A 25,255-nucleotide genomic window follows, 5' to 3' on the forward strand; every position below is an offset into this window, starting at 1 on the left:
TACCAAAAACTTGTAGAAAATAATAAACTCCAGCTCTAGTCCATAAACTACAGCTCCAACTACAAGTTCCAACTCAAACTACTTTCATCCAAACAGACCCCTAAACATAAAACCAACACCCCCTAAACATAAAACCAACACCACCTCACCTTAGCCGCCATCCACCGCCACCTACAGCACAAAAAGTGGAAAGAACCATCCTGAAGTATTCTTCAACTCGACATCACAATGAAAGTAACCACCACAGTCACCGTCACTCACTACCACCATTTTTATCCACAAATCGAGTTCTCCAGTTTCTGTTTATGTCCTTCGAAGATGAAGGAACAACAAAAAAACTTCACTGTTCGATTTACAAATTAACGACACAACCTAAGGTTCCGTTTTCTAGCATCCACCGGTTCCTTTTTTCGAAATCAGATCTCGGTTGCTGTGAACAGAAGCAGCGATTTGAAGCACTGATTTGAATTCGAAATCACGGATCTGAATTATTGATTTGATCAGAAACCCATTTGTTCAGTTTCGTTGGAATATGAACTGGTAATAGATCTGGGTTCTCGTGTTCATGTTCAGTCCAGATCTAGCGAATAAAGAGAAATTTGGTGATGGATATGTGTTTCTGAGGGCAGAGGTGGATTTCCAGCATCGGAGGTGGATTTTTGACAGTGAAGATGGTTTTCCGGCTGCGGAGATGGATTTTCGGTGCTCAACGTCGGCGGCTTGTTGCTCAATTTTATCCCAGATCTGATGGTGGATAAACAGCAGCTTGTTAATCAATGTGAGTAAATGGTATATTATTTTGACAAGAATATATATAGAAACCTTGAACTAGGAACTTGGAACATTCATGAACATCAAGGAAGCAAGTTTGAGAGCTTTATTGACTGAAACAATGGGATAACCCAGAAAATGATCTAAGTCTCTCATGATCTTTTTGTCAATATACTCATTTGAGTTGGATTTTTGAATCTGAGCACCAAATGTGTTTATGATATGGTGTTCAATTTTATTTTTGATGTGTGTGGCTTGTAATCTCACCGATGATGAAGATGTGAATTCGTGACTTGTGAAGAAGCAATTATTTTATTTTCAGTGTAAAAATTTTGAGTTTTTTGATTTTGCTCCTAGTGGATTTTTTTTTGCCTCAAAATCTACATATTTTGCCCCCAAAACCTTCAAATTTTGCCAAATTTCTCCAACTTTACCCAAAAACCTTCAAATATTGCCCCAACCTTAAGATTTTGGCCAAAAACCTTCATAATTTGCCTAAAAACCTCAATTTTTTGCCCCGGAATCTTCATATTTTGCCTAAAAAAATTGCTAAGGTTTTAAAAAAAATTTTTTGCCCCAGTAAAAAAATTCTAATTCCGCCACTACTTAGAACATCACATTCTTTTACTATATTCTGCTAAGTAGTCCCACTATATGGAGTATTTGATAATGTCCCTCTCTCATACTGTTTTCTTTTTCAACCCCACCCTACTCTTACAACATCACATTCTTTTACTATGGACCGCTAAGTACTCCCTCACATCTCTGTTTTCTTCTGAGACTAAAACCCCTCAATCTAAATATGGGTCTGACTATGGACCACTAATTACTCGCTCACGCACCTACGGTTGAGCGAATTAAAGTTAAGGTGTTTCAATGATCGGTCAATTCAATGTTTCTCCGTTCTAATTCTCCTTTTACTTAGGCTCTATTCCTTTTGTTTGAAAGAAAAGAAATGAAATGAAATGGAAGGATTTTTGAAATCCTTTCAATTTAGAAGGAAGAATTGAGAGGAAAATTAGGCAAACTTCATCCATTCCCTTCATTTCCTTTCCTTTCCTTTCCTTTCCTTCTAATTAAAACTCGGGAACACACAAGTTTTTTAATTTCTTTCAGTTTCTTTTTCTTTCTTTTCAAATCAAAACTTGAAATACAACCTTAGCTCGATCGATTTTATCTCTTACGGCTTAGCTCTTCTCAAAATGACCTCACAAACCCAGTGGATAGTAAAAGACCATTTTTCTCTAATATATACACCCGTTTTTTGGTTATCTTGTATTAAGGGAATTTCACTTAATTGGGTCTTTATACAAGAGCGGAAACACCTCAATGACCCTTGGATTTATTTAAAACCGTTTTTTATTCTCATGCATCACATGAAAATGTTGTTACCACACTCGCGCATGCGGCGTATGAACTGATATGGTGGTCTAGTAAACAACATATTCTTTAAAGGACTATACTAACTCATATATCTGATAAGATTTTGGCGTCTTAGCCTATTTAAGTTGACAATATTGATTACCAACATTTCCGAAAATTTTGATTGTTATGTTTTAGAATTTCGACAACCTGAGACGCAGTAGTTGATGGGATAGTTTGTGAAATGATTAACATTTTGTGGAGTAGGATCAATATTGAAGCCTTTACTTCCTCACTAGTTAGAAAACTCGGCCCAAGTAGATGGATTCGTTATGATGTCGAGGACATGTTGATCGTCTTCGAATTCTCTACCGCACCATCGACAATGATCGTGGAGATTAATAGTCCATTAACATGTCTTCCTTCATCATAAGGAAGTTTATCTAGTTGTGCCAGGTTTTCTAACTAAAGAGAAAATGAAGGTCTCAGTATTGGTGCTACTCTGCAAGATTATACTCATTTCACCATCTGTTCCAGTAGCTATTGCGTCTCAGGTTATCGAAATTCTGAACAATAATAGTTAAAATTTAGAAATACCAACAATGAATATTGCTCGCTTTAATAGCACAAACGCCAAGTTTTATAACATATTTGGGTTAGTATAGTTCTTCAAACAATCTGTTGTTTGCTAGATCACAGTATCAGTTGATACGCAGCATTCTCGGGTGCGGTAACAGCATTTTCGTGCAGTACTTTAATAATCAAAGACAGTTTTAAAAAAGTTCGAGGGTCTTTGAGGTGTTTTAGCCCTTGTATAAGGGCCTAATTAAGTGAAATTCACTTATTACACGATAATCGGGAAACGAGTGTATATATTAAAATAATGGTGCTTTTTTATTCACCGCGTTTGTGAGGACATTTTGAAAAGAACTAAACTCCATCCGGTAGAGTTGGTTAAGGTTTTCGTGTAGTAGTCCCCAGTGTTGATACGATGCAAGAGAGTCTGAAGTGGTTTGTCGAGTTTAAGAGGAAAAAAAAGTTAATATCCTGGGAAGAAATTTTTGTTTGCATATCTAGGGCGAAAGGATAACAATAAAGTTATGGACTTTGTAAGTGATAGACTGATGATCAACAAGGTTGAATCATCAGTAGTACTACCCGGGATTACCTCACGGGTTAATTCATTATTTGAATTTAAAAACAAGCAACAACTACAAGAGATTTGTGTTACATAATGAATTCCCCGTGAGGTTAACTTTATTATTGATAGGATATATATAGGGATTACAAACCCTATTACTATGAAACCCTACCGGACCCAAGCCCACATATCGAGTTGGGCCGCTAATCTATCATCTAACACTTCCACGCAGTCCGAATGGCGAAATCGCGAAAGTTCGGACTGGAGCAAAACAATAAACATTAAATTAAAGAAATAAAATAAACTCTATTTTTTTCTCATTTGTTGCATCGAATAGCCTGATATTCGTTGATAGAGTTGCAGATTTCTTGACGGCTTCTCCTTTTTCAAAGCGTTTTTTCTTTCTTTTACGACGTGCCTTGATGTGCCTAAGGATCAAGTACCGTTTCCATATGCTACTTTTGTTGACGATAACAGTATTCTTCAACGCTGCAAACAAGAGTTTCGACAATATTCTTTTTTTTTGTGTTTTTTTTTTAATATTCCTCTTTTTTTTCGGGGTTTGGAACCTAGTCAAGCTTGGCGGCTCAGCCCCACGCCGATTATTTTTATTTATTTTTTTAGGGATAATAGAAACGAAAAAATAGAAAAGTAAAATAAAAATCACATGTGATAAAATAGAAATCGAGTTGCATGCTTAAAAGTGTTGAAGGCTGCTCTTTTGAACACAAACAAAAAATATGCGGATAGATGTATGTACGTGTGGTGAATGATTTGGATAGCAAAAGAAATAATTGCATCTTGACGGTCGAATGAATAATTGGAGTGGTATCCACCGTCGATTAATTAGATAGAAAAAGAAGGCAATGAAAAACAAAATTACGGCGGCTCTTGGGATCTTGATACAATCGGCTATAGCAAGAAAAGAAGTACGAACAAAAGGATTTTTTTTTTTTTTTTATTATTATTTGATAGTTGACGATGGATAGAGAGATTTGAAGGGTGGTATACAAAATGTGGCTCGTAAACCTAGTCTGATACCATGTAACATAATGAATTCCCCGTGAGGTTAACTTTATTATTGATAGGATATATATATAGGGATTACAAACCCTAATACTACGAAACCCTACCGGACCCAAGCTCACATATCGGGTTGGGTCGCTAATCTATGATCTAACAATTTGAAGTTCTATTCGTAGTTGAATGATTTGGTTGACGACAACGAATCACCTGTTGCGTTTGCAAAATATGTTGCTATCAATGAATTAGAGTCACTGAGAGCGTACCAAATAGGAGTGAAAACCGGTAGATTTAATCAGTGTGATTTTATCATTGCCGGTGACGAAATGACAGATGCAGGCTTCAAGGTAATCTATATATTGACTAACTGCTTGATGAGCTCAATATCGATGATAATGAGGCAAGTCCCCATAAGATTTTTGTAAAACAACATTTATAATCTTCTATCCATCCTTAATATATTCAACTAATTAACATTGACTGTGGAGATAATGTTGAATCACAGAAAGTTAATCTAATGTTGGAGATATGTGGTGTTCCGTCTCACTTTCGAACCGTTTGTTCAAGCATTGACAAAGTAGAAGACAGACTGTTGTTTAAGAAGATTAAAAAAGGAGCTGGTAAGTATTAAAATGTAGGTTGTGATCAATCATCATTCCATGGAAATTTTGAAGTTGTTCTCTTGGGGTTGGGTTCGCATTCAGTTGGGGGACAATTAACTATGTAGTAGTTATTATTTATTTATTTATTATTATGGCATTCTACAGGGCTTTTAATCATGTGGACTCGGATAGTACAATCTCTGTTACACAATACGTGTGTGATATAGAGAACAATGAGGTGATAAAAGCCCCTTCTTTCAGAAGGTGTTCGGTTGTATTTGGACTTGAATACTGTTCCGGATTAGTGGGAAGAACGTTTTGATTTACTTCCTGACCCTCATACCAAGAAAGGTTACATAGATAATGATGGGTTGCGGTAACTTTGGAAGGCTATGAAACGATATATTCCCAGATTATAATAGGCGACAAGTGTAAGGATATTAGGATCCAAAACAACGCAAGCGATTCAACAAGATCACTCACCGATAGTAATTCTACGAGATTAGTAACCCACTTAATGAACGAAAGATTATAAATGCAAGAAATGTAAATCGACACAAGAGATAACGTGGTTATATGAAATCGTTGTGATTGCTTTAGTCCACGGACCAACTAGAGAATGTATTTACTGAATATTTGTGATATGTTTACAATGAGTTACAAGAGGGTGTATTTATAGAATGGTTTAAGGAGTAGGCTAAAAACAATTCCTTGAAGCTTCATGTGAGTTTCCTGACAGCTTCATGGAAGCTACATATGAGTTTCCTGACAGCTTCGTGGAAGCTACATGTGAATTTCCTCACAACTTCGTGGAAGCTTCGTGTGAGTTTCCTAGAATCTTCCCTCTAATTGTTTAAAGTTCTCCGTATCTCCAACAATCTCCCACTTGGAGACTATGAACAAACCCAACCTTCGTCAACCCAAAATATCAACGATCTAACCAAGAACATTTGATAATGCTAAAAACGAACATATATTTCATAGCATTATCCCTCAAGAAAGACAAGCTTTTAGTTGCAATTGTTCTATTTACAAGTGATATTCGTTTAAATAATAAAAGGTGAAGACAAAAGACAGATTCGACGATTTGAAGACGCAAATGACCAAAAAGCTAAAAAGAACAAAGTACAATCAAAGTGGTTCAAATTATTGATGAGAAACGTCTCAAAATTACAAGAGTACGAGTCGCAAAACGCAAAGTACAAGATATTAAATAGTACGAAAGGACGTTCGAAAATCCGGAACCGGGACCAGAGTCAACTCTCAACGCTCGACGTAACGGACTAAAAATTACAAGTCAACTATGCACATGAATATAATATAACATATAATTAATTCTTAAAATTATATATATATTATATTATTTAATAAAACCGTTGGCAAGAAGCAAACAAACGAATGTGAGCTGGAATCCCAGGCCATGCGATCGCATGGCCAGCAAGACCAATTTCCATGCGATCGCATGGAGCAAAAAACTTGGTGACATCCTATAAATTTCGCAGTTTTCGGCCGAATTACACACATCTTTTCTCTATCTCTCTATCTCACGTAATATATATATATATATATATATATATATATATATATATATATATATATATATATATATATATATATATATATATATATATTATAATTTTAATTTTAATTTTAATTTTAATAATAAGGGTATGTTAGCGAATGTTGTAAAGGTGTAAGTCAAATTCTGTCCGTGTAACGCTACGCTATTATTAATCATTGTAAGTTATGTTCCACCTTTTTAAATTAATGTCTCGTAGCTAAGTTATTATTATGCTTATTTAAGCCGAAGTAATCGTGATGTTGGGCTAAATATTAAAGACGGGGTAATTGGGCTTTGTACCATAATTGGAGTTTGGACAAAAGAACGACACTTGTGGAAATTAGACTATGGGCTATTAATGGGCTTTATATTTGTTTAATTGAATGATAGTTCGTTAATTTAATATAAAGATTTACAATTGGGCGTACCTATAAATAACCATATACACTCAATCGAACACGATGGGCGGGATATTTATAAGTACTAATAATCGTTCATTTAACCGGACACGGGAATAGATTAATAGTTAATGGACTTATTAAAACAGGGGTGAATTACATACAAGGAAAATTGGTGTAATTATAGTTTAAGTCCCCAATTAGTTGGAATATTTGACTTTGGATATAAGGATAATTTGACGAGGACACTCGCACTTTATATTTATGCCTGATTGACTGTTATGGACAAAAACCAGATTGACATATTGAATAATTCAGGACAAAGGACAATTAACCCATGGTAATAAACTAAAATCAACATGTCAAACATTATGATTACGGAAGTTTAAATAAGCATAATTCCTTTATTTCATATTTCATTGCAATTTTATTTATTGTCATTTTATTTATCGCACTTTAATTTATCGCACTTTAATTATTGTCATTTATTTTACGCTTTAATTTAAGTTATATTTATTTTTAATATTTTACTTTAGATTTTAACTGCGACTAAAGTTTTAAAATCGACAAACCGGTCATTAAACTGTAAAAACCCCCTTTTACAATAATAATACTACTTATATATATTTATATATTTACAAATATAGTTTTAAAATTATAGCGTTAAACTTGGCTAGCTCCCTGTGGAACGAACCGAACTTACTAAAAACTACACTACTGTACGATTAGGTACACTGCCTATAAGTGTTGTAGCAAGGTTTAGGTATATACACTCTATAAATAAATAAATAACTTGTGTAAAATTGTATCGTATTTAATAGTATTTTGTAGTAAAATATAAGCTATTTCGTATACACCTCTACGCACATCAAGTATTTTAGAGTTTGTTAAATATATATATAAAATTATAAAGTTTCTTTATTTTTATTTTAGTTTTTAAAATATAAGTTTTTATTTATTCTATTTAAATATTTTATAAAAATAGAAAAAAAATAATATAAAAGCCTCGGCCCGGTACTGTAGCAGCCCAAGATCAGACCTGGTATCCGATCTCATGCGATCGCATGAGCACAAGCCGTGAAACCCATGCGACCGCATGGCCTTGTCTGACAAGCCAGAATGAACCTGGTACTGCATTAATTACGGAGTATAATTTAATTATAATTAATATAAACCCTAATTAGGGTTAATTATAATAATAATTAAGTTTTAGTTTTATTATTTTTGTATTTTAAGTTTAATTAGTTTTATTAATATATAAAAATTAATACTTTTATAAAATATATATAAAAATAATATTTTTATAAAAATAAGTTATTTTATCACTTTTTATATTTATATCTTTTTAATCGTTTAAGCGTAATTTTATAATTTTTCGTTTGTAATTAGTTTTTAATTTAGTATTTGCCATAGTTATTTATATTTCTAGATTCTTAGGATTTGCCGTAAAATCCCTTAAGTGCTTTTTCTTTAAATTAAGATTTAGGTGCTTTAGAATTTTGCGACGCCGTTTTATAAATTTTAGTACCTTTTTAAGTAATTGCCGTTTCGGATATATAATTCCTTTAAGCTTTAATACCTTTAGACGCAACTTTTAATTCTTAGTTTTTAGACTTTTAAGTTTCGACGCGCTACTTTCTTATTTTTATTTTTCGACCTTTTATTTTTCGACGTTTTCTGACGCGCTCTTTTTCTTTCTTATTTCTCGACGCTCTAGTTTTTAAGACATAGAATTTTCTATTTCTTCTCTAAAATTTCTTTAAATTTTAACGAAAAATTATTTTAAGTGGTTAAATTGATAGACATCCAAAATTTTCTGGTTCGTAGTAATAGTTGGATTTGTTAGTGGCGAGTTGTGGGCTTCCGATTTAAAGGGTCCTGGCTACCTGCTGCATCTATTGGCTATTCGAAACGTGGGCAAAATCAGAAAAGTCTATTAATTTGATAACTTTAATAATTTTTATCTTTTATAACTAATAGGATATTCAGTGAATGCACAGAGCAAAACGTTCACCACCTTTTATACGTTCACCACCTGTAACTCGATCAAGACATCTAGCCAATATTGTTGCCGTTGATTTTTCTTTAGAATCGTCATCTAGTCGACCAAGTACTCCAATTCAAATTTCCGATAATCCATTTTTTGAACCCGACCTCACAATTGAGAATCCGGAGGATATTCAGGGACAATTCAGAGATCCTGAACCACTAATCTTTCCTCCGGAACCACCAATCATTCAAACAGAGATTGTCGAGGAACAAACCATTAAATCAGAATCCTTTAGTGATTCAGATTCAACAAATTCAATCATGAAAAATCTGGAACCTTTAAGTATGGAAGACCGAATGAGCGCTAAACGCACTGGCCAAGGTCACGCAATTACTCAACCAGACATTAATGCGTCAGATTATGAAATCAAAGGACAAATTCTACATATGGTAACTAATCAATGCCAATTTAGTGGTGCGCCGAAGGAAGATCTAAATGAACATCTTCGTACCTTTAATAGGATCTGCACTCTATTTAAAATAAGAGAAGTGGAGGATGAACAGATATATCTCATGTTATTTCCCTGGACTTTAAAGGGAGAAACCAAAGATTGGTTAGAATCGTTACCTGAATGGGCGATTGATACATGGGATGTTTTAGTTGAAAATTTTCTTAAACAATTCTTTCCGGCATCTAAAGCCGTGAGACTTCAAGGAAAAATTATTACGTTCACACAAAAGCCAAATGAAACTCTATATGAGGCGTGGACAAGATTTGGAAACTGCAACTAAAGCTTACAAAATTATTGATAACACTGCTTCCCACTCACATGAGTGGCATCAAGAAAAAGATATCGTTAGATCATCTAAAGCAGCTAGAGCCGATTCTAGCCATGACTTCGATTCCATTTCCGCAAAGATAGATGCTGTCGAGAGACGAATGGAAAAGATGACTAAAGATATTCACTCAATACGAATTAGTTGTGAGCAGTGTGGAGGACCACATTTGACAAAAGATTGTCTCAGTATTGAACAAACAATGGAATAAAGAGAGAATGTTTCATATATGAACCAAAGGCCTGGAAATAATTATCAGAATAATTATCAACCGCCAAGACCAATCTACAATCAAAACCAGAATTATAATCAAAATGTTCCATACAACAACCAACAAGGTCCTAGCAATCAGCAAGTATCCAACAATACTTACAATCAGCAAAGACCTATTTTTCAAAACAAACCACCACAAACCGATGATAAAAAGCCAAATTTTGAAGATATGATGTCAAAGCTAGTTGAATCTCAAACGCAGTTTTTCACATCTTAGAAACAAACGAATGAACAAAATGCTCAAGCATTTAGAAATCAACAAGCTTCTATTCAAAATTTAGAACAAGAAGTAAGCAACCTAGCAAGGTTGATAGGTGAAAGAAAATCGGGGAGTCTACCTAGTGATACAAATGCTAACCCCCGGAACGAAACAGCTAAAGCCATTACCACAAGAAGTGGTATTACACTTAAACCACCTGAAATACCTGTAATTTCTAATTACGCTATTCCTACTCCACAAGAACCACAACCTGAGCAAGATAAGGAAACAGAACCGGTAGTTGAAAAGGTTAATGAAGATAACACAGTTAAGGCTAAATCTTATGTTAAACCATACCAACCAACACTTCCTTACCCGAGTAAAATGAGAAAAGAAAGACTTAAAGCCGAGCAATCCAAATTTTTGGATATGTTTAAACAAATAAATATCAATCTTCCTTTCATTGATGTGATTTCAGGAATGCCAAGATATGCCAAATTCTTGAAAGATCTAATCACAAATAGAAAGAAAATGGAAGAACTATCAGCTGTTACTATGAATGCTAATTGTTCTGCAGTGCTGTTGAATAAGATACCAGAAAAATTATCAGATCCAGGAAGTTTCACGATTCCATGTTTTCTGGGTAGTCTAAGTTCAATAGAAGCATTAGCAGATTTAGGTGCTAGTATAAATTTAATGCCGTATTCACTATACGCTAAACTAGACCTCGGAGAATTGAAACCAACACGAATAAGCATACAACTAGCCGATCGATCAGTAAAATATCCTAGAGGGATAATGGAAAACATGCTAGTTAAAGTTGGTACTTTAGTATTTCCAGCAGATTTTGTTATTCTGGACATGGAAGAAGATTCTCGAGTTCCTCTCATATTAGGAAGACCATTCTTAAACACGGCTAAAGCAATAATAGACGTGTTCGGTAAGAAACTGACCCTAAGTATAGAGGACGAGAGTGTTACCTTTTCAGTTGATAGAGCCATGCAACAACCGTAATCTGCAGATGATACATGTTATTATATTCAAACTATAGATTCACATGCAGAATTGTTAGAAGAATTTCCAGAATTATAAGGAACATGAGAATGTTCTTTAGGAGAAGGAACTGAACCGATTGATGAAGCTGAAATGTTAGCTACACTTATGGCTAATGGGTATGAACCAACAACAGAAGAAATTCAAATGTTAAAAGAAGAAGACATATATTGATACAAATCATCGATAGAAGAACCACCGACATTAGAGTTAAAGCCACTTCCAAACCATTTGGAATATGCTTATTTACATGGTGAATCTGAATTACCTGTAATAATATCGTCTTCTCTTACAGAAAATGAAAAATCTCAACTCATTTCTGTGCTAAAAGCTCATAAACCAGCTATTGCATGGAAGATTCATGATATTAAAGGAATAAGTTCTTCGTATTGCACACATAAAATCCTTATGGAAGAAGGACATAAAACGTATGTGCAACGCCAAAGAAGACTAAATCCTAATATGCAAGATGTTGTTAAGAAAGAAATTATTAAACTGCTTGATGCAGGTTTAATTTATCCAATCTCTGATAGTCCATGAGTAAGCCCAGTTCAATGTGTACCTAAAAAGGGTGGCATAACTGTCATCACAAATGAAAAAAATGAGCTTATTCCTACTAGGACTGTAATAGGATGGCGTGTTTGTATTGATTATAGAAAATTAAATGACGCCACCAGAAAAGATCACTTTCCCTTACCTTTCATTGATCAAATGTTAGAAAGATTAGCCGGAAATAGTTACTATTGTTTTCTTGATGGTTTTTCCGGATATTTTCAAATTCCAATAGCACCCGAGGACCAAGAGAAAACCACATTCACGTGCCCTTATGGTACTTTTGCTTACAAACGCATGCCGTTTGGACTTTACAACGCCCCTGCAGCCTTTCAAAGGTGCATGATGGCAATTTTTCACGACATGATAGAAGAATGCATGGAAGTTTTCATGGATGAATTTTCATTCTTCGGTGATACTTTTGAAACATGTCTAGTTAATCTTGAACGAATGCTTATTAGATGCGAATAATCAAATCTAGTTCTTAATTGGGAGAAATGCCATTTTATGGTTAAAGAAGGCATCGTTCTTGGTCAAAAAATTTCAAAGGAAGGAATTGAAGTGGATAGAGCTAAAGTAGATGTAATTGCTAAACTTCCACATCCCACCAATGTTAGAGGAGTTAGGAGTTTTCTAGGGCATCCCAATTTTTATCGACGTTTCATAAAAGATTTTTCTAAAATTGCCACTCCTATGAATAAACTCCTAGAAAAGGATGCTCCATTCATCTTTTCAGATGAATGCATCAAATCTTTTAATATTCTTAAAGAAAAACTCACTAATGCACCGATCATGATAACTCCAAATTGGAATCTACCGTTTGAACTCATGTGCGATGCAAGTGATTTTGCAATGGGAGCCGTTTTAGGACAAAGGATTGAAAAATGATTTCAATCTATTTATTATGCTAGTAAGACATTACAAGGAGCACAAACGAATTACACTACTACTGAAAAAGAACTCCTTGCTATTGTCTTTGCTTTTGACAAATTTCGTTCATATCTCGTTCTAGCTAAAACGGTGGTCTATACCGACCATTCTGCTCTTAGATACATATTTTCGAAACAAGATGACAAACCAAGATTAATCCGTTGGATCTTACTCTTACAAGAGTTCGATATTGAGATCCGAGATAAAAAGGGAGCAGAAAATCTCGCCGCTGATCATCTTTCTCGTCTTGAAAATCCTGAATTAGAAGTTCTAAATGAATCGGCCATACAAGATAACTTTCCTGATGAATATCTATTGAAGATAGATTATAATGAAATTCAATGGTTTGCAGACTATGCAAACTACTTAGTATGTGGATTCCTTGAAAAAGGGTTGTCGTACCAAAAACGAAAGAAATTCTTTAGTGATATAAAACACTATTTCTGGGAAGATCCACATTTGTTTAAAAGTTGTCCCGATGGAATAATACGCAGATGTGTATTCGGAGATGAAGCCAGTCAAATCTTAAACCATTGTCACACAGGACCAACAGGAGGGCATTATGGGCCTCAACTCACAGCAAGAAAAGTTTATGATGCTGGATTCTATTGGCCTACAATTTTCAAAGATGCACACCTTCTTTGTAAATCCTGTGATGCTTGTCAAAGGGCCGGAAAAATAAGTCAACGTGATGAAATGCCACAAAATGTCATTCAAGTATGTGAAGTATTTGACGTTTGGGGTATTGACTTTATGGGTCCATTTCCAAAATCTCATAATAATCTCTACATTCTCGTTGCCATTGATTATGTATCTAAATGGGCGGAAGCACAAGCTCTCTCAACTAACGATGCACGAGTTATAGTCAACTTTTTAAAACGTCTTTTTACAAGGTTTGGAACACCAAAAGCTTTAATAAGTGATCGGGGTACTCATTTTTGTAATAATCAACTTGAGAAAGTTCTCAAAAGATATGGAGTAACTCATAAAATCTCAACCGCTTATCATCCACAAACAAGTGGACAAGTTGAAAATACCAACTGAGCATTAAAACATATTCTAGAGAAAATCGTAGGATCAAATCCGAAGGAATGGTCCATGAAATTGGAGGATGCACTCTGGGCTTTTAGAATAGCCTACAAAACTCCAATTGGAACCACACCTTTTAAACTCGTTTATGGAAAAGCATGTCATCTTCCAGTAGAAATTGAACACAAAGCATTTTGGGCTTTGAAGACATGTAATCTTGATTTACATGAAGCTGGACGTCTACGGTTAAGTCAACTAAACGAATTAGAAGAATTAAGACATGAAGCATACGAAAATTCGTTAATCTATAAAGAAAGAACGAAGAAATGGCATGATAAAAGAATCAGAAGTTCAAAAGAATTCAAAGAAGGAGACAGAGTTCTTCTTTTCAATTCACGATTCAAGCTATTTCCTGGAAAATTGAAATCAAGATGGTCTGGACCATTCATAGTCAAAAGAGTTTTCCCGTACGGAACAGTAGAATTAATAAATTCAAATGGAATTGAATTTAAGGTTAATGGTCACAGAGTTAAACATTACATAGATAATCCAATGGAAGTTGAAGATGAAGTTAATCACAATTTCGACACCACAGCTAACTAAGTGTGGGAAAGTTCGAATCTTTTTAGGGTAATATATATTTCAGTTAGAGTTAGATATTCTGTTTTCGGGTAGTTTCCGAGAATGGAATCCGAATGGTCTTTCCCTAGCAGACCCTAAAGAACTAGTCTTCTCCCTCCATTCTGAATTTTTATTTTTTTTAGGTTTTACGAGATGAAGAATTCCTTTGATCTAAACCATGGTCTAATGCTACACGCTATGATTACTAAACGTAATAATGACACCCTTCCGAGTGAATTGGTATCATTCATAAGAGGCAAAATGGACGGAGTAAGAAAAGAACTCAGAAAAGATCATCATAAGATACATTTTGGTAAAGGAAAATCAAAATCCGCAACAAAAAGAAGAGCACGACACCTTGAAAGATGTTATAAATGCGGAAAGTGGTCACACGAAGGTAAATGTTCAAATAATCAAACATATTCAAATACCGAATTTGTTACTCTATGCAGAGAAGGACCGTTTATATGTTTAGAAGAAAAGATATTGAAGAATCGAGGTTACGCTTACGTAGCTATGGAAAACCAAATCACACGACTCTCCTATGAGTCGGCTAAAGCAGGTCTCTGAGAATTCTTTCTCATAGGTAAGTATGTACAGTTTTTATTTTTATTTTTATTGCTTTTAACCTTTTGATAATAAACGCTGAATCGTTCGCTATAAAGTATTAAATTGGTATTCAATAAAATTAGGTATGCGTAACCGAAATTATTGATATCATACAAAAATTTATTACATCACTGCGAAATTTACCGTTTATTCTTAAAGTATAAATATCTTTAATCAATCAACCCAAAATATTTCAAAAATTCGTCAGGAGTAAAACTAGGTTATGGAGCCGAAATTACTTTACCGAAAAGAGGGGCGTATATTTTTGATAATATTTGATTGATTAAAGTGGGATAAAAGACCAAAAAGATTTTTAAATTTTAATTTTTACCATGTTTTTAAAATTAATATATAAATATTAAATTAATATTATAAACTTTTTAAAATCAATATATTTAAGTTTGTAAATATTTGAAAAATTAATATTTTTAATATAAGTTTGTATGTATAAAAACAAAAATATAATATAAATTTGGTGTGAATTTTTAGTTTTAATAATATGAATTTTTAATTTTATGCATTTTAAATTTAAGTTTGGTGTGAATTTAAAAACAAAAATTTACTTTATTTCACTAAGCTAAAAATATGATTTTTAAAATTCGTCGTGAGTTGAAGACTAGGTCATTGAACCGAAATTGCTTTACCCGAGGGCGGGACGAGAAATTTTATTATCATTATTTTTAATCTTATTGGTCTAAAGTATGCCAAAAACATAAAATAAAAAAAAAAAAAAAAACAAACAAACGCCAATATGTTTGGAAACTTTGGTAAAATTTAATCATTTTTCTACGCTAATCACCCTCAATAATTTAAATTATTACTGATTTCTTGCAAATGGGGGCATTGCAAGATCTTAAGTGTGGGAAGGGGTTAAATTCTTTCGAATTTTTAAAATTTTAAATTTAAACACTTGGTTACCATTAAAAATACTAGTAACGCAGTAGTTGTATTAGAATCTAGTGCTCTCTGATAATAAAGAACAGTCCTAATCTTATATACTGACTACCCAATTCTAGTAAAATTTTTCAAAATTTTCAAATAAATGAATTCAAAATCATGTTTATACAAATTTATGAACGATAAAACTAGGTGTTAACACCGAAATTATTGTTACCTCGGAAAGGACATAAATTGAGAAACAAATAAAAATGTTAGAATTCATTTATAATGGAATAGAGGAAAATAAAAAGGCAAAGAAAGGAAAATAAAAGCCAAGTGTGGGAAAAATTTACCAAATTATTTAGAACATATATCACATATTTTTGTATAAATAATTGAAGATACTTTTGTTTTGGACAATTTTATCAGTTTTACCCAATTTCTTATAATATATTTGAAAGAAAAGATGGATCTACATAATGAATCAATTCCATCATTAAAAGGAAGTAAAGTCTTCCAAAAAAGACACGCGCTTCTTGATTTAGATCAGGAAGTTGTCGTCCAGACCAGTTGTAGAGTCTACGAAAAACCTTGAAAAGTTTTCTCGAAAATCAGCTGGAAATGCACGGACCTCAGCATCAAACAGGGTCGCTAAGTGGTCAGACTTATCCTAACCATGAGAGGATATGTCTCGTACAATGGGGGGGCACCGTGAAAATTAGCTTATAAGACTAATGAATCAGATCCCCAGAAAGGATAATCTCCTTAAAGATCAAAAATCAGCTTTTAAGACTGATATTACTCTATCCTTGAGATTGACCTTAAAGATTGAGAATTCAAACTCATGGAATTCGATGATATCTAAACTCGAGCTTGAACGAGAAAATATTTTGATCAAATTACAAACCGATTTGTTTTCTGAAAACCCATTTTCAATGCGTTCATTACCATTGAACGTAAAATCCTAGGAATTCACCTGGAATTCATTAGGTCACCTGAACCAAATCGGGTGTCAACCGTAAGAACGGTGGTTGCATAGCATGGTCAAAGACAGGACCTTGTGCCAGACTGAAATACTATAGGGTGATCTTTACTATTGCTCCTACAAAGGATAGTAATTGCATTCCACATGTTATAGACCATACTCAAAAGCATATCACGGGACATTGCCTTAACAGTTGCTTGTTCAATGCTTTCCTTTACAACCGGACGGTAGTTTACCGAAAGGTAATATACAGAGCAAGTATACTGGACGTGTTGCTTTCCCAATACAAGGTTAGCAAATGGGTGACACAAAACCGCAAGTTTTGAGCTAAAATTTTCAAATCTGAAACTCACACAACCCACAAAAACATTTTGCAAACACCGGTGAAGGGTTATTCCGGAAAACTTATCTAGGGTAAAAGCTAGATTTTCAAAAGATCAAATGTTTTCATAAAGATCCAATTTCCTTAAGGATCTAAATTTTCATAGTCATGTGGGACTGTAAACCACATCGTTACTACCATTGTTCATACCGCCATATAAAAATCACTGATGTACAAAGTGTGAAGAATAAAGAAGTGATTCTAGTATTTTTATTTCAAGAATATATTGCTTGAGGACAAGCAACACTCAAGTGTGGAAATATTTGATAATACCAAAAACAAACATATATTTCATAGCATTATCCCTCAAGAAAGACAAGCTTTTAGTTGCAATTGTTCTATTTACAAGTGATATTCGTTTAAATAATAAAAGGTGAAGACAAAAGACAGATTCGACGATTTGAAGACGCAAATGACCAAAAAGCTAAAAAGAACAAAGTACAATCAAAGTGGTTCAAATTATTGATGAGAAACATCTCAAAATTACAAGAGTACGAGTCGCAAAATGCAAAGTACAAGATATTAAATAGTACAAAAGGACGTTCAAAAATCCGGAACCGGGACCAGAGTCAACTCTCAACGCTCGACGCAACGGACTAAAAATTACAAGTCAACTATGCACATGAATATAATATAACATATAATTAATTCTTAAAATTATATATATAATATATTATTTAATAAAACCGTCGGCAAGAAGCAAACAAATGAATGTGAGCTGGAATCCCAGGCCACGCGATCGCATGGCCAGCAAGACCAATTTCCATGCGATCGCATGGAGCAAAAAACTTGGTGACATCCTATAAATTTCGCAGTTTTCAGCCGAATTACACACATCTTTTCTCTATCTCTCTATCTCACGTAATATATATACATATATATATATATATATATATATATATATATATATATATATATATATATATATATATATATATATATATTATAATTTTAATTTTAATTTTAATAATAAGGGTATGTTAGCGAATGTTATAAAGGTGTAAGTCGAAATTCTGTCTGTGTAACGCTACGCTATTATTAATCATTGTAAGTTATGTTCAACCTTTTTAAATTAATATCTCATAGCTAAGTTATTATTATGCTTATTTAAGCCGAAGTAATCGTGATGTTGGGCTAAATATTAAAGACGGGGTAATTGGGCTTTGTACCATAATTGGGGTTTGGACAAAAGAATGACACTTGCGGAAATTAGACTATGGGCTATTAATGGGCTTTATATTTGTTTAATTGAATGATAGTTCGTTAATTTAATATAAAGATTTACAATTGGACGTACCTATAAATAACCATATACACTCGATCAGACACGATGGGCGGGATATTTATAAGTACTAATAATCGTTCATTTAACCGGACACGGGAATGGATTAATAGTTAATGGACTTATTAAAACAGGGGTGAATTATATACAAGGAAAATTGTTGTAATTATAGTTTAAGTCACCAATTAGTTAGAATATTTAACTTCGGATATAAGGATAATTTGACGAGGACACTCGCACTTTATATTTATGACTGATGGACTATTATGGACAAAAACCAGATGGACATATTGAATAATTCAGGACAAAGGAAAATTAACCCATGGTAATAAACTAAAATCAACACGTCAAACATCATGATTACGGAAGTTTAAATAAGAATAATTCCTTTATTTCATATTTCATCGCAATTTTATTTATTGTCATTTTATTTATCGCACTTTAATTTATCGCATTTTAATTATTGTCATTTATTTTACGCTTTAATTTAAGTTATATTTATTTTTAATATTTTACATTAGATTTTAACTGCGACTAAAGTTTTAAAATCGACAAACCGGTCATTAAACGGTAAAAACCCCCTTTTATAATAATAATAATACTACTTATATATATTTATATATTTACAAATATAGTTTTAAAAATATAGCGTTAAACTTGGCTAGCTCCCTGTGGAACGAACCGGACTTACTAAAAACTACACTACTGTACGATTAGGTACACTGCCTATAAGTGTTGTAGCAAGGTTTAGGTATATCCACTCTATAAATAAATAAATAACTTGTGTAAAATTGTATCGTATTTAATAGTATTTCGTAGTAAAATATAAGCTATTTCGTATACACCTCTACTCACATCAACGTTAAACCAGCATTATACCGCCAAACTCCATTTGGGACACGCACACTCAACACATACTTCGAATGAGCAGACTTTCGATACAAGGTCTTCAACACTACTTGTTAGAATTGAAACATTAACTCTCTAATTCTCTAGTTGGGGTCTTCTCTCATCAATTCATTAGAAGACCAATTGAGGTAATGCAAAACCTCAATTTCTCTGTCGTAACAACCTTAGTAAACATATCAGCAGGATTCTTTGTACCAAGGATTTTCTCCAATAATAAAGTACCATCATTTATATGTTGTCAAATAAAATGATACCTTATCTTGATGTGTTTCGTACGACTATGAAACACCGGATTCTTCCCAAGATGAACCGCACTTTGATTATCACAATTCAAGACGCAATAGTCTTATCTTTTACCCAACTCACCTAAGAAGTTTTTCAACCAAACAAGCTCTTTAGAAGCTTCTGTAATAGCCATATATTCGGCTTTGGTGGTTGATAAAGCAACACTCTTTTGTAATCGAGACATCCAACTAACCGTCGTCTTCCCTATTGTGAAAACATAACCCGTAGTGCTTTTTCCCGAATCATCACATCCACCCAAATCAGCATCCGCATAACCCCTAAGTATGAGATTGTTTTTGTAGAAACACAATCCCATATTAGAAGTACCTTTCAAATAACGAAGTAACCATTTGACTGCTTCCCAATGCTCTTTCCCCAGATTAGACATATAACGACTTACAACTCCCACTGCTTGAGCAATATCGGGTCTTGTACAAACCATGGCATACATAATACTACCCACGGCCGATGCATATGGAACCTTTTCCATATCCGTTTTGTATTTTACCGTCTTTGGTGATTGACTTTTCGATAACTTAATCGTGCTACCCAAAGGCATAGAACGAGCCTTTGAATTCTCCATATTAAACCTCTCTACTACTTTCTCAATATATTTAGATTGAGACAAGTATAGAGTACCTTTCACACGATCACGCACAATACTCATGCCAAGTATTTTCCTAGCACCACCAAGATCTTTCATCTCGAATTCACGGGAAAGTAATCCCTTCAACTTGTTAATTTCGGACATTTTGGAACCTGCAAGTAACATGTCATCAACATACAACGATAAGATTATATAAGAAGGCTTGAGTTTCTTCAAGTAGGAACAGTGATCCGCTTCACATCTTAAGAAACCAATCTTCTTCATAAAATCATCAAACTTCAAGTACCATTGCCGAGGTGCTTGCTTCAATCCATACAAACTTTTCTTTAGCTTACAAACCCAATTCTCTTTACCCTTTACCTCAAAGCCCTTGGGTTGCCTCATGTAGATCTCTTCAACAAGATCACCATGCAAGAATGCGATCTTCACATCTAGTTGCTCTAGATGTAAGTCTTCGGATGCAACCATAGAAAGTACCAAACGGATAGTAGTCATTTTAACTATTGGTGAAAATATCTCTTTGTAGTCTACCCCTTCCTTTTGTTGAAAGCCTTTGACTACCAAACAAACCTTGTATCTTTTCTTTCCATCTATCTCATTCTTGATTCGATACACCCATTTGTTTTGCAACGCCCTTTTATCATGAGGTAACTTCACTAGTGACCAAGTTTTATTTTTTTCAAGTGACCCCATCTCTTCTTTCATGGCAAGCTCCCATTGTATGGATTCTTTTGTTTTCCTTGCCTCAAAGTAACTTTCGGGTTCCCATTCTCGGTATAGAGCAAGTAGTTTACTGATGGAGAATACCTAGGATTAGGTTTGGGCACTCTAGTCGAGCATCTTAGTGTAGGAGCAACCGAAATGGTTGGACCGGTTTCATTTGTGTCATCCTCATCGCTAGAACTCGCACTATGTTCGGAATCATCACCGCTTTCCGAATCATTTCCATCATTAGCATTTTCTGATGCCTCACCGTTAATTGGCAATTCATTGTTTCCCATACTCCCACTAGAATCTGCAAGATCATCAATAGAAATATCGTCAAAAGTAACATGACCCGGTTTAGGACTCCCCGTTTCTGGTTTGCCATAGACCGAATCTTCATCAAAAGTAACATCGCGAGAACGAATTACTTTTCTAGCCTCATTATCCCAACAACGATAGCCCATTTCATTTAACCCGTAGCCTACGAAAATACACTTCTTTGACTTAGCTTTAAGCTTGTCTCTATCCGCATCTTTGGTCTTTACATATGCATTACACCCAAAGATCCTAAGGTGACCATAACTCTCCTTCTTACCTTGCCATTCTTTCTCAGGAATTCGGAAACCCAACGGTGTTGAGGGTCCCCTATTTATCAAATAAGCCGCCGTATTTACCGCATCCACCTAAAACATCTTAGGCAAACTGGCATGTAGTCTCATACTCTCAGCCCTTTCGTTTAACGTACGATTCATACGTTCGACAACCCCATTGTGTTGCTGTGTCTCCGGTACCGTTTTCAACATTCTAATACCGAGTTTTGCACAATGATCTTTAAACTCAAGACTACCATATCCCCCTCCATTATCCGACTTCAAGCACTTGACTTTCAAATTAGTCTCATTTTCTACCATAGTTTTCCACTTCACAAAAGTATTAAATACATCGGATTTAGCTTTAAGAAAATAAACCCATACCTTTCGAGTGGAGTCATCAATGAAGGTGACATATTAGTGAGAACCTCCATGTGATTCTACATTGGTTGGACCAAACACATCCGTATGAACAAGCTCCAATTTCTCCAACTTAGGAGCATTTCCCCGATTTCTCAAAAATTGCCTTATTTTGCTTCCCATATACACATGGTTCGCAAAATCCAAGTTCTACCTTTTTCAAATCTGGAATTCTCCCACTCGAAACAAGCATCTTTATACCCTTCTCACTCATATGCCCGAGTCTTAAATGCCATAGAGTTGATTCAGACTCAACATTAACCGTAGCAACCGCCGTGTCTTCATCAAACATTTCAACCATATAAAGAGTTCTCCTTTTATGTCCACGTGCCACAATACAACTACCCTTAACCACCTTCCATTGGCAGTTTTCAAAATTAACCGCGTTACCTTCATCATCTAATTGACCAATCGAAATAAGTTTCCTTTTTAATTTAGGAATGTACCTTACGTTTTTCAAGGTCCAATTAGAGCCAAGAGTAGTCTTCAATACAACATCTCCAATGCCCTCTATATTAAGTTGTTTTTTGTCGGCCAATCTCACCTTACCTTGATATGATCGAAAATTCTTCATCATGCTTTTGACATGAGTAGCATGAAACGAAGCTCCCGAATCCAAAATCCAAGACTCCATAGAATTTTCAACACTACATAAAAGTGCATCATCACTTTCTTCCTCGGTCAAGTTCACACCTTTCGCCGAACTATTTTTACAATTCCTTTGAAAGTGTCCTTTTTGATTGCAACCCAAATAAGCAGCTTCACTTCTATCTTTCGATGGATACCTCTTCTTAGACTTCTTTCTACCCTTCTTCTCACCGCGATCAAATTTCCTACCACGGTTTTCGGTACTTAACAAAGAACCGGATGTCGATTCCCCCGAGTTTCTCCTACGAGTATCTTCACCAAGAATCAAATCCTTTATTGCTTCAAACGCTAGCTTAGTAGTTCCCGTAGAGCTACTAACCACGGTAACCATACCCGATCAACTTTCCAGTAATGATGAAAGCAAGATTAGTGGTTTTAGTTCATCATCAAACTTAATCTCTACCGATTCAAGCCTTGAAACGATATTATTAAATTCATTGATATGATCCATTGCACTCGTACCTTCCTTCATCTTTGTATTGAACAATTTACGCATGAGAAATACCTTATTAGAAGCGGTAGGTTTCTAATACATGTTAGAGAGTGCTTTCAAGCAAGCAAATTTCGTCTTCTCATTCACAACGTTGTATGAAACGTTCTTAGCAAGTGAAAGATGAATAGCGCCCAAAGCTTGACGATCCAAAAGCGTCCAATCGGCATCGTTCATGCTTTCAGGCTTGGTCTCTAACAAGGGTTGGCGTAGCTTCTTTTGATACAAGTAATCTTCAATTTGCATCTTCCAAAAGCCAAAGTCTCTCCCATCGAATCGGTCGATTCTAAACTTCCCGTCTTCCGCCATCGTTCCCTTAATGAAACCTTGTGCTCTGATACCAGTTGTAAGGATATTAGGACCCAAAACAACGCAAGTGATTCAACAAGATCACTCACCGATAGTAATTCTACAAGATTACTAACCCACTTAATAAACAAAAGATTATAAATGCAAGAAATGTAAATCGACACAAGAGATAACGTGGTTATATGCAATCGTTGTGATTGCTTTAGTCCACGGACCAACCAGAGAATGTATTTACTGAATATTTGTGGTGTGTTTACAATGAGTTACAAGAGGGTCTATTTATAGAATGGTTTAAGGAGTAGGCTAAAAACAATTCCTTGAAGCTTCATGTGAGTTTCCTGACAGCTTCATGGAAGCTACATATGAGTTTCCTGACAGCTTCATGGAAGCTACATGTGAATTTCCTCACAACTTCGTGGAAGCTTCGTGTGAGTTTCCTAGAATCTTCCCTCTAATGTTTAAAGTTCTCAAAATCTACAACAACAAGGGAAGCTCATCACATGATGTTTCAATTTTAATTCTGCTTGTCTGCTAACTAGATGGTGCAGCTACATGTAAGTCATCAGATGATGTTGATAGTTGTATGAGTAAATCAGATGTGATTGATTTTGCTAATCTAGCTAAGTGTGAAAACGTTTCTTCTTCTGCTGCTTCCGTTCACTAGGAGAAACGGTTATAATCATTGAACCATTTCTACTTCTGCTGTTTCCATTTAGCAAGTCTGATTTATATCTAATAATATATATTATGTCTCCTGTATTCTAATTTTTATTTTTTGCATGCAGACCTGACAATGTTGGAGTTGCATGTTCACGAGCTGAGAGGGATTTTGGTTCTAAGAAGTATACGGGACAGGACAGACCATATTATAATGGTCGTGCCCCGAATGATGCTAGTGGTCAATGGGGTGGTCCCTTTTCAAGAAACCGTCATGGGTACCCTAGTACCAAAAATGCTATTTGAGGATCAAGTAGCCATGACAATAGTCAAGCTTTTAATTATAACCGAGGGGTAATTTCAGGTCCTTAAGCAGAAGGCCATCATCAATCGTCAGAAATTAATCACAATCTGTAAGACAATCCAGGTCAAGATCAATATCAGCGTCTCCCATTGCGTGGAATTTTCTGAAAAAGAAGAATGTAGATGCAACAAGACAAAGCCCAAATTATAGGTCTGGTGCAAGATTTCCCACGTCACTCAACAAGGGGTTAATTAATTTGATTGGTATATGTATGAGATTTTTTGAATAATTAATCCTCTTGTTTTTTATTTTGTTTAATCATTTAATTTTAATTTAATACTTCCATTTGTCACTTCTTTTAAGTACTTTTTAGATTAAGTTGCTAGAGTATCTAAGACCTTTTTTGTAGTCTGATATCTTGTTCTTTATTGGGTTGGTATCATTTTTACTGTAATACATGAAGTTATATTTCTCATTTTTACTGTAAATATATGAAGTTATATATCTTGTTCTTTATTGGGTTGGTATTGTTTTTACTGTAACATCTATTTAGATACTATGTGCATGTTGCGAAATCATTTTAAAACTTATACATAAATATATATATGAGCTTTAACATAGTTCTATATGGTATCACCAGCTGAAGCTGATTGATTCAAATAGCAAATCTTTTGACAACTCAGATGAACAAATTGCTGCTACATATTCCCTCATCTTCTTTGGACCACTCACCAGAACTCCAATGTTCGATCCTTCAATTTCCATAAGTATTTCTGCAATTAAGTAACATATAAATACTGTAATTTCACGTACTTATGTACATTATCTTTTTTAGAACTTTAAATAGTTATTG

General features: G+C 34.4%; 1 protein-coding gene across 1 annotated transcript in view; it reads right to left on the reverse strand.

Annotated features, from left to right (window-relative positions):
* Window positions 1-24,498: 24,498 nt before the first annotated feature.
* Window positions 24,499-25,255, reverse strand: part of LOC139869116 (ferric reduction oxidase 2-like) — a 49,658-nt gene continuing 48,901 nt past the window's right edge. Inside the window, exons 9-10 of the mRNA XM_071857441.1 lie at window positions 25,079-25,175; window positions 24,499-24,565 (exon numbers count right to left, since the gene is read on the reverse strand). Of these exons, the coding sequence (XP_071713542.1) occupies window positions 24,499-24,565; window positions 25,079-25,175 (164 nt within the window). The remainder of the gene's footprint in view (window positions 24,566-25,078; window positions 25,176-25,255) is intronic.

This window comes from Rutidosis leptorrhynchoides, chromosome 9, assembly GCF_046630445.1.
Source record: "Rutidosis leptorrhynchoides isolate AG116_Rl617_1_P2 chromosome 9, CSIRO_AGI_Rlap_v1, whole genome shotgun sequence".
In the NCBI taxonomy this organism is placed as follows: domain Eukaryota; kingdom Viridiplantae; phylum Streptophyta; class Magnoliopsida; order Asterales; family Asteraceae; genus Rutidosis; species Rutidosis leptorrhynchoides.